The following is an 11,515-nucleotide window of genomic DNA, read 5'->3' as shown; positions in this document are numbered from 1 at the left end:
TTTTGTGGATACTATTGGATAAAAATATCTTAAGCTAATTTCATGGATATTATTGGGTAAAAAATATCTTGAGATGATTTTTGTAGATATTATCGAGTAAGAGAGTCCTACACTTAACTCTCACTCTAGGTAAGAGAGACCTACACTCAACTCTCACTCCAGCCTCATCTCTTCCATATCTCATCCATAAGTATCTCCAACCACCTCCCCCATGAAATTATCTTCATATACACTTTCCATTGAAAGAATACCAAACACTCTCTCTCGGATAGCTTTTAGGTGTTCTTTTGAACGCCTATTTCGAAGCTTTTATAAGTATTTTATCATAAAGTCTCCTTTATATAAGTTGTTTCTTTTTTAGTCTAGTTTATGTGGATATCTTATTTGTCCCATTTTAATATCATTTAGTTAGTCAAATATTATGTAAACTATAGAAAGGTCATTCTGGAAGATAAACTGGAGAATATGTTATAGTTTGGAGTTTTTGACCAAGCTAATTGATAGATATTGGTCCAAAATTTTATGGAGTATTGTTAAAATGTGTATATGATTATTGGTTGAGGAGTTTTTCATGATTAAAGGTTTTGATGAAATATTTTCTTAGATTTAGAAACTTAGAAACTGGAAGAGGAAAAACAGTTTCTGTTTTGAGAAAGTTTAACTCTTTGGTGGTCTAAACCTATTCCAATGACTTTGATAATTTTATTGGAGGATCCTAAGCATCTTATATACATGTTATATTATTATTTTAAAGATATTTGATGTTAGTTTCAAAGATATGAAATTTTATGTAAAGAGATATTCAGATAAGCCAAAGTGTGGATATTCTTGGCTAAACTTATGTTTTGGTTAATTTTTAACCATGTGATCTTGAATTAGAAGCTTATGTACGTTTTAGGACATCTTTTTAAACCATGTGATGGTTTGGTTTGAAGATCACATCTTTATAAGTCATAAATCAAAAGGTTAATCAAAACAAGTTAGAAACAAAAATCAATGGAAATAGCATATAGGAATTTCGGCCCTATGGAGTTTTAATAGTTGTGATTAGTTTTAAATTTTTCTAAATTAATATTTGAGTTGAGAATAAAATTTATATGAGGCATGTAAATTTTGGTGACTTTTGGAATTAGTATGCAAAATCCTTAAGTTATGGGTAAAACCGTCATTTTCTTACATGTAGAGAGTAAAATTTCCATTTTACTCTTTAAGCTAGTATCTTCCATATTTCAAATTATTAGTGATTTAGTGCTAACTTTTAGAATCACTAATTACAGTTCCTCGTGATCGCGCTTGAGGTTTTATAAGAAACGCAGAGATCGAGGTAAGTTAGCTTTTAACTTACTAGCAGTCTACTTTGTATGTGTGCTAAGTAAAGGAACTACAGTGTATATATGTGTGTTATCATATATGTCATGCCATGCCAAGTCATCACGTAATTGTCTGTTATATAGAATTTATTCTATCATCAGTTTTTATCTGTTACATAATATATTCTGTCATGTATTGCTGTACATTACAAGTACATCATGCTAAGTATGCCATCTATTACATGTATGTCAAGTTATATAATATTCACTGTTGCAAGTATGTCATGTTAAATATGTTGTATATTATATGTTATGCCATGTTACGAAATGTTTCTATCTCAAGTTGGTCATGTATTTCAAGTTATGTTCAAGTCACGTTATGTTACGTCAGGGCTTCAGTCCTTTCGTATTCCAGTCACGTTTCATCTTGAGTTACATTCAGTTTCGTGGGGTCCACAACAACTGTGGCACACGAAGTATGGGGTCACAGCAATTGTGACGCATACACTACGTGAGACACAACAATTATGACACGTAGAATACATGGGGCTACAACAAGTGTGGAGTATGTATTTAACTGCATTGTGACGCGTAGAATACATGGGGCCACAACAACTATGGAGTATGTATTTAACTGCATTGTGACGTGTATAATACATGGGGCCACAACAACTGTGGAGTATGTATTTAACTGCATTGTGATGTGCATAATACATGGGGCCACAACAACTGTGGAGTATGTATTTACACGTAGAATACATGGGGCCACAACAACCGTGGAGTATGTATTTTTCATGTTAAGTCAAGTTTCAGAACAAGTTCATGATAAGTCAAGTTTCAGATCAAGTTCATGTCAAATCAAGTTCAGTTCGCGTTTCAATTTAAGTTATGTCAATTATGCTATGTACATGGGGCCACAACAACTGTGGAGTATGTATTTTTCATGTTAAGTCAAGTTTCAGAACAAGTTCATGTTAAGTTAAGTTTCAGATCAAGTTCATATCAAGTCAAGTTTAGTTCATGTTTCAATTTAAGTTATGTCAATTATGCTATGTTGTACGTCAAGTTATGTATTAATTACTTATGAATTTGATTATACATTCATGCTTTTACTGTCATCCATGCATCATTAGCTGGTGTGGAAGTTTTTGGTTAACTTACTGAGATTTGTAATTAAATCTCACTGTGGTAGTCCCAACTACCATTCCTCCCGAATGGTAGATCTTGTTACAGGACCTGAAAGAGAATCAGGAGCTGACCAACTAGACACAGTTGACTAAGCGACGGTGTGACATCAATGTAAATATAGTAGTTAACGTAAATTACTATTTGTACGATGGAGTTGCATCTCTATTACTTTTTGGATCATAACCATTTTGGACTAGTGTTGTGATCTTAGTTGTTCAATGGGTTTTTATGTATGAAGTATGTTTTAAGCATTTGGGATATTTTCAATTTGGTGTATAGTATTGCTAAAGAAAAAATTTATCCACTGCGAATATTGCATATTGTTAGATGCATGTTAGGAATATTGCATCTTATATGTCATGAACAGGGGTAGGTAACCTTGTGTTGTATGTCTGATGCTTCAAATGTTCGTCCGATCCCAAACGGAATTTGGGGGCATCACACTCGTGCCCCTGAATATGATCACGCCGAATAAACTTACGACGTTGGCGATTGTTACGATGCCTCGATGACTGTCCATCGGCCTCCTTATTAAGAACAACATCGCTATCATCTTCAGAGGATACGTATGTCAACAATTTGCGAAAGAAAGTATGAGCCATTTGATGAAAGAAGTGGGAGATCAGGGAAGACTATTGAATTTCGGTTTTATAGATCAAATAAAAGAAGAGTTTGTGAGAGTGTGAATGTTAGCAATATGCGTATTTATGGAGGAAAAAGTTACCGTCACATATAGGACAAAAAATGTTACCGTTTGAGAGAAGACAAAAAAAGTTACTGTTAGAGAAAAGATAAAAAATGTTACCGTTAAAAAAATGAGTGGAAATTTTATATTCAATACGTGACTAGGTATTATCATTAAAAAACGGATAAAGAATACTAAATAATAAAATATGGCCATCACATAGGGGTGTTCAACAGGGTACCGGACCGGGTAATCGATTAACCTGGCCCGGAACCCGGGTTTAAAATCCTGACCGGGTTCCGGCCCGGGTATACCCAGTTATGACTCCGGGCCGAAACCCGGCTTAATCCGGATTTTATTAACCAGGAAATCCGGGTACCGGGTAACCGGGTTTTTTTTTTTTCTTTTTTTTTTTAAGTCTGTTTTAGAAGTAGATTTTTATGATCCTTTGAGGTAGCAAGTGGAATTAATTATTCTAACTGTAATTGATTTTAATATATCTTAGGTTTGAAATTGAAAACGTGTCGATCAAAGGGTTCATGCTTATTTGAATTAGCGGGTTGATTTGCATGCTAATGATTAATAAATGCAAATGGTATTGTGTAAATCCGAAGGCATATCATTTATTCTGTGTGAGTGATGTCGTTTCTCAATAGCAAGATAACGTGAAAGATTGATAAGGTAGACAATGATACTTGGGTGTGCTTGAAAGTGCTGGCATTTTATGATCCAAACAAGACTACTTTGTTACGTTCATGTAAAATCAACTTGTTCTTGTAGGTAGGGCTGGGCTCCGACTCCGACGGAGTCGGAATCGCCAATTCCGACCTCCGACTCCGACTGGAGTCGGAACCGGAAGTTCACTCCGACTCCGGCTCCGAGAAGGAGTCGGAGTCCGACTCCGATCGGAGTTCGGAGTTTCGATAACTTCCGATCGGAGTTCGGAGTACGGGACTCCGATCGGAGTTCCGATGGCTTCTGATCGGAATCGGGCTCCGACGTCCGCCCGATTCCGATTCCGAGTTTTTTTTTTTTTTTAAAATGATATATATACATATAATACATATTACATGTTTAAGAAACTCTTATACAATTGTCCAAAACATTGATAATAGTTTAAATGCTATTCTGAACATCTTCCAATACCAAAATAAAAACATCTTCCAATACAGAGGTGCTCCAAAACATCTTTCAATACATCGTGGTTTGTCGTTGGTGATACCTGAAATTAAAATAAAAGTCACAATCAATAAAAGGAAAAAAAATAATTCAGAAAAAAAATGATTCAGAAAAAAATGATTATCATTTCTCACCTTCCATTTTTTAATTGTGAGTTTATCAACTTAGCCACTCCAAGTATCAGTCATCGGCAAGTATGCTAGGGTTCATAATTATATCTATGAAATCATAAAAAGTATAAGGTTAATAGATTTATGAAATTATAAAAAGAATTAAATAAAAGAATTGAAATACTCGAACAAAGTTACCCGATTCAAGCTTATAGCTATCAGCATCAAAGCCAATGGTATCTAGTCCAATGGGCGTATCACTCAACCAATTCTGTGTGCAAACGAGGGCCTCCACAGTTGACGGTGACAATGAACTCCGGTAAGAATCCAATACTCGACCTCCAGTGCTAAATGCTGACTCAGAGGCAACCGTAGTGATTGGAATGGCCATCACATCTCGGGCAATACGAGAAAGGATCTGATACTTGGTGGAATTAACCTTCCACCAAGTTAGAAGCTGAAATGACTCGCTAGGTGCCTCGACCTCTTCCATAAAATATCGTTCAATCTCAGAAGTACACTGCATAATATTCCTCGTTGCAATGAGCTGATGATACTGATTCACAATATTATAACCTCGACGAGGTGGATTTAATGAGTCATCTGAGCTACGGTCATCGAATAGAGGTGTCGGCCTCGAGTGTGAGGTGCCCGCTGCGGATGAAGGCTGACCAATATTGTTGTAGTGAGAATATAAGTCATCAAGATCCCTTTTAAGCGCTGTAATAAACCGTGCAGCCTTCACTGCCCCCATTGTGGAATTTGCCCAAAATTCTATCAAGGCCAACTTATATCGGGGGTCAAGGATCACAGCCACAAAAAGTAATCTATTTATTTTCTCAACATCCCCCCAATATTTATCATATTTGGCCTGCATCCTCATAGCCATACCAGATAATAATCCACATGAACCCGTACAACCTTCTTGCAAGTGGTAGTGAAGCTCTGAGAGCTCGCTGAAGAATAAGTTTGCAGTTGTATATGCGGATCCAGATATCCTCATAGTCATATCATAAAAAACTTGTAAAAATCTCACAAAGTGCCCCACACTAGTCCAATCATGTGTGTCTGGCGCACCAAGCCCCTTTCCTGCAGGCTCCAGCAAAGCATACTTAAGTGCCCCATCCTTGACCTCCATCCGCTCAAATGCAGCTTGGAACTTTTGTGCCACATCCAACATAAGGTATGTTGAGTTCCATCGAGTTGGAACATCCAAACACAATGTCTTAGAACATGAAATTCCAAGCTGGCTTGCTATTGCTTTGAACTTTGGCAGCCTTTGAGGGGAAGCCCTCACATACCGCACAATGTTGCGGACTCTGGTAATGGAATCATCAACCTCTTTTAACCCCTCACTGACAATCAGGTTGAGGATATGAGCACAACATCGAACATGAATAAATTCGTGGTTGCGGATGACATCAGCTTTCATACTCGTATTCCGCTTGAACCATTCAATTGCGGTGTCATTGGCACCGGCATTGTCAACTGAAATACATAAAACCTTTTGAATTCCCCAATCCTTTAAACAATCATCCATCAGTGCCCCAATTGATGCTCCCTTATGATCAATAATTTCTTTGAACCCAATAATCTATTTTCTCAAATTCCATTCACTATCAATGTAGTGCGCTGTGATACACATGTAGGAAATGTTCTGTATGGAAGTCCACGTGTCAGTCGTAAATGACACTCTCTGGCCCTTCGACATTTTATATCGCTGGCAACCTTGGAGATGGGCTATTAAGACAGCGGTGCCTTGCTTCTTTGAATGGCATTTGCAGAGTTGCCCACAGTGGTGGCAGCTCGCCTGTGGGTTCTCAGGATTACCAGGAATCCTGGTAAAATGCTCCCATGTCCAAGACCTTTTTCTAGTATTTCGTGGTTGAGATGGAGTTGTAGATGGAGGTGGTAGATCCCCAATACCCATCTCCTCATCCTCATTAAACTCATCCTCATCTTCTATGTCTACTGGCATTGGGAATCGGCTACTTGCACAAGAAGTAGCTGCTCTAGAAGTAGGTCTAGATCTCGGTGTCAGTGACGGGATTGTGGTGCTTGGATTCCCTTCTGACCTTCCACTAGGTGAAGCCTCCATATCTATCATAAATAAAATAAAATAAATAGTTAATATAAATAGAAAAATAACAAACTTGAAGGCACAAGCATACAATAGATCTAAAGCACTCAGTCGATTTTGTGGAGGTTGCAAGAGGTCTCAAATCTCAATCAACTATAACTTAGAAGTTCAAGTACTTTTCAGAGTTAAACTAAAAGATTATATCATATCTGTACTTATCAATAGTTTGTTTAAATTCCTATGTTAATTAAATTCCTATGGGAACTTAATCTGGGCTCTTAGATGGTTACAACTTCTGTTATTGCATGGGGGTTCAGAATGTATAAGGTTCACTTTTGATAGTAAGAGCCAAACTTTTTCCAATTTCAGAACAAGCTCTGAGAGTTCATTTAATGTATTTGCATGCCTTACTAACTTTTACTGATATTGATCTTTTAAAGCAATACATTCTTCTGTTAAAATGTATACAGCACGTGGTATGCTACTGTAAAGCAACTTGAAATTGACAACTATCATTACAAAAGGATAAGAAAAGAAAACAATACAAAAGTCATCATACAGCAGCAACAATGCAAAGTTGTGGCGCTTAGATCACTCAATGGTGCACTTCAATCAATAGTGCATCAAACTGAAATAAAGTTCAACACATCACTATAGAGGGAACCCAACCTTGAGAGGAAAAAAAAAATAAATAAGAAAAGAAAAAAGAAGACCAACGATATCTTTCCTCTGATTGCTAACCCTACAGTAAGGAGAAAAAAGTAGAAAATTTTTAATGATCAGGAACATAATAAAACCAAGATCAAATCTATGAATCAATTATATCTTTTGGCCTTAGATTTAATATATCAAGCATGTACCATCGCACACTGCCAGATCAAAAATAAGAATACTAAAAGAGATCCACTAACTGCACTGAGATCACATGACCAGTACAAGAATGCTGGAAACAGATAGGTGAAGACAAGTTCCCACCCCATTAAGAGCTTACATATTGGAAACAATGGATGAGCCAGAGAACAAAGTTAGTCAAATCTTGGATGAATTGCTATCTGGTAATTTTGAAGATCTGGAAGGGGATGCAGCAGTCAGTCTTTTACAGAAGCGCTTGCAGATCAAACCCATTGATCTAGAGAAGTTAACTCTCCCAGACTTGAGAGGTTTTCAAAAGATCAATGCGAAATCTTCAAGGAAAAACATGCCAAAGCCTCGGAATGCTCTAATGGATATAGGTAATCTGTTAAAACGAATTAGCAGTGAAACACCCGTGAAGATGATACATGAGGCAGAAAGCTCTGTTCATCACCTAGCTTCACCGACACCCCCAAGAAGTCCATTTGCTCCATTATCATTATTACAGAGACGACTTTTGCAGTCGAAGCCCTCAAGTGATCCATTTTCAGTTCCTGATTTTGGGGAAGTTGACATTGCAACTGCTAAAACAGGTTCACCTGAGGTGGCTAGTGGAGATTTTACTTGTACATCTCAAACAGTTGTGCAAGGTAAGTCAAGGAGACTTTCTGTTGGAGTTGATATCAGTTCAAGTGGAAATTGTGTTGGCAATTTGGATAACGTTGGAGGCACTAATATGGATAATGAAGTTATCGATGAGCAATTCAGTGAGCATGATGCTAATATTTATCCGCACTCAAATGGATCCAATAACTTGGAGGAAAAGGTAAATCTTTTTTGTTTTTTTTTTTTTTCAATTGTGATTTTTTTTAATTTGAATGCCATGTATTTTTACCGTGACATAATTCAGGTGGAAGACATGCTAGGAACTGTGGAAGCAGTGGCTTCTCAAACGCCCAATCGTATCATGGCTGACTCAAGTGAGGAAAAACTCAAACTACATTCAGACTCCATTGTTTATGATTACATTTATCTGTTTTCGCGTTATGATAAATACTTGTGAGAGGCCGATGACTAAATTTTGGATTTTTAGGTTAAATTAGTACGGTTCATCTAGTAATGGATGCAGGAGTTGATTTTGATCATTGCTTGGTTCTCTGTAGAAAAGAGGACAAAGCACTGTCTAGACTATTAGAAGCAATGCAATGAACCTCTAAGCTAGATTCTTAATCCATAGCATAATCAAGGAGGTCCTGAAGAGATAAACTTGACCATATGATATATTGTGACTTCCTAATCCTCTGATAGATGCGAGAGACTCAGATCATGATGGATTTCATGTGAACCATTTAGATTTTCAAAAGGTTGTTTGTTCCCTCCAAAGTGGGTGTTACAAATTCATGTTGATTATCTGTATCCATAATCAACTAGTTCAACCAAGACAAGGTAAATGGAACTGGCAAATAGGTACTTTAACACATTATCAATGAACTATTTTGTGTCATAAGCTTTTTTTTTTTCTTTTTTCTGTTTTTTTTTTTTTCTGTGGCAAAGTTTCCATTCTTGATGAATTTGAATCCTAAATTTTGTAAGGCAGCTATAATTTCAGTTTCCTGTCCACTAGAATTCTATGTTTTGTGCTTTAGATGGTTTCAACTTATCTGTGCCTTTTGTCATCTTCTCTATCAGATCAATCAAGTCCTCTTGTCATTGAAGACTCTGCAGTACATGGACTCTACAGAGCCTCAAACAACATCCCAGAACAGCATAAAGAGCTTACCATTTTTCCCTATTCATTTTCTTTCATCCATTCTTTTATACAGACATGTATATATTCATATTCTAGCCAATCTATTTAAAAAAAAAAAAGAAGATTAAAAAAGAAGATTATATATATTCTATTCAAGCCAATCTATCTTCACTATCAAATATGCTTACTGGTATTTAGTACTAAGGAGTGACTCGAGTGAGGCGTGGCGCCGTGGGGCGTGGGCAGCGGCACAGTTAAGCTCGCTGAAGACGGCGCCGTGGGCAGTGGCAGCGGCACAGATTCGATTCTTTCGAAGGCAGCACGAAGAACAAATGAAGGGAAATTAGGAATTGGAAGACGAAATGAAGAAGAATGGGGAAGAAGAAAGGGGCAGCCGGCGGCTGAGTCGCTGAGCAAGGGATTGGGGATTGGGGATTCGGGATAGACGAAATGAAGAAGAAAGGGATGGCCGCAGCATAGGTTTAAAATTAGGAACCAAACGATGTCGTTCCTATTTCAAGGAACGTCGTCGTTTAAGTTAAGGGGGGGGAACAAAGATTCAAAACGACGTCGTTTTGAATCTTTGTTTTTTAATTTTTTTAAAGTTGGAGTTCGGAGTTCGGAGTAAACATGGGCTCCGACTCCGACTCCGACCTCCGACCCCATTTTCGGAGTGCCTCCGATTCCGACTCCGTGTTCCGAAAATTCCGACTCCGATGGAGTCGGCGTCGGAACGGAATTCGGCCGGAGTCGAAATTTTTAGAAATTTGCACACCCCTACTTGTAGGGTTTGCAATGAATCCCTTATTGGCTCACCAAGAACATAGTTCCCTAGAATTCTAGGCTAGATGGAATGCTCCTATACAAGAAAATCCCAACAAACAAGCCTTGGGTCACCTTAGGCCATGGCAAACCTTCCCCATGGATCCCAAAACAGGGAAACACCCACCTACAGGAAAGCTTTTTTCCATATTAGCTGCAGTAAAACACAGAACCCATCAATTCCTTAACATAATTGAACTTTTATGATTGAAAAAATATGAGATAATTTCATATACATGAAAGGGTCTCTCTCTACAACGGTGAGGTTGAGAGAGTGATTTAGAAAACATAGTAGGAATCAAAGTTGCATTGAAAATAGAGTAATAATATATACTGCCCAATATTATTACAGAGTAGGAATCAAAGGTGCCTCTAAGCAATCCGTACATGGTAGTGTTGTATAAATATATAGTCAAACAAGAAGAAAGAGAGGCCAAGTATTCCCCAATTTAATCAACAAAACAAATTTGATTTATAGATAGCTAAGATACTGTTGAACCTAAGGTTTCAAGCTTTGTTTAATTATATATCTACACATGGATTTTGATGATAACAAATGAATTCAAAGAATAAAGGAGTCTCAAGCCCAAGTTATCTACACAATAGAGTCAAGCACATCAAGGAAACAAGCATGAGCAAGAAGGGAACAAGTTCACATTAAAGTCATAGAGTAATGTTGTAAATCTCTTAAAAATTTGAAATTAGGATTAAGGCTCAAAATTAATATTTTATCATAAAGCATTAAAATATATTTTTCACATGTGCATGAATATTTTGAAAATTAAATTTGAAAATTTTGAAAGATGATTGATTGTTATCTTTCACATGTGCATACCTTGATTAAAGGGTTGAACTTTGAAAATATTAAAGATGATTGATTGTCATATTTCACATGTGCATGTTTTATTTGAATATTTTCAAAAGTGATTAATACTTTTTTTGACATATGCAAAAAGTAAAAGATTAGTTTTGAATTTTTTGAAAAGTAAAGTGTGCTCCTTTTGTCATATGCAAAAAGTAAAAGATTAGGTTTGAATTTTTTGAAAAGTAAAGTGTGCTCATTTTGTCATATGCCAAAAGTAAAAGATTAGGTTTGAAGTTTTTGAAAAATGAATGATGTTGTCTTTGACAATTGAAAAAAAAGAACCTTTTATTTGAATTTTTTGAAAAAGTAAATGATGTTGTCTTTGACATGTGAATATTTCTAAATTTGAATATGAAATCTCATATGCCTATAAATAGATCATTTGAGAGCTTCACATTTACAACATCCAGAGCATACAACATTCATTCAAAGATTTCATTCTCTCTTCTCTAAGCATTGAGCCTTAATCTTTATTCATTTTGAGAGATATAGTTTGCGCTGTATTGTTTTTATTTCACTCATTGAGGAGTGTTTTCTGATAACCTACTCACTATCAGCTCTTGTATCAGTAAAAGGGTGTGTATAACCTTTGTGCGTGTAGAAAGTGTTCTACACAAGGAATAGTTGAATCACCACTGTAAGGTGATTGCAAGTGTAGAGGGTGTTCTACACGG

At 36.6% G+C, this 11,515-nt stretch overlaps 1 protein-coding gene across 1 annotated transcript; it reads left to right on the top strand.

Moving 5' to 3' along the window:
- Positions 1-7,522: 7,522 nt before the first annotated feature.
- LOC122294646 (centromere protein C-like) lies at positions 7,523-8,467 on the top strand. The gene is made up of 2 exons (XM_043103547.1): positions 7,523-8,230; positions 8,315-8,467. Exons 1-2 carry the CDS (start codon positions 7,556-7,558, stop codon positions 8,465-8,467), a joined length of 828 nt encoding a protein of 275 aa, XP_042959481.1. The 5' UTR covers positions 7,523-7,555.
- Positions 8,468-11,515: the final 3,048 nt, after the last annotated feature.

This window comes from Carya illinoinensis, chromosome 14 (genome assembly GCF_018687715.1).
Source record: "Carya illinoinensis cultivar Pawnee chromosome 14, C.illinoinensisPawnee_v1, whole genome shotgun sequence".
Classification (NCBI taxonomy): Eukaryota; Viridiplantae; Streptophyta; class Magnoliopsida; order Fagales; family Juglandaceae; genus Carya; species Carya illinoinensis.
The sequence above is the reverse complement of the archived record's forward strand: the minus strand, read 5'-3'. Positions and strand labels throughout refer to the sequence as shown.

Bases quoted from the DNA above. Each gene is read 5' to 3' on its own strand.
- LOC122294646 (XM_043103547.1), top strand. From the start codon at position 7,556: ATGGATGAGCCAGAGAACAAAGTTAGTCAAATCTTGGATGAATTGCTA. The intron at 8,231-8,314 runs GTAAATCTTTTT...GACATAATTCAG, and splicing joins CCAATAACTTGGAGGAAAAG to GTGGAAGACATGCTAGGAAC.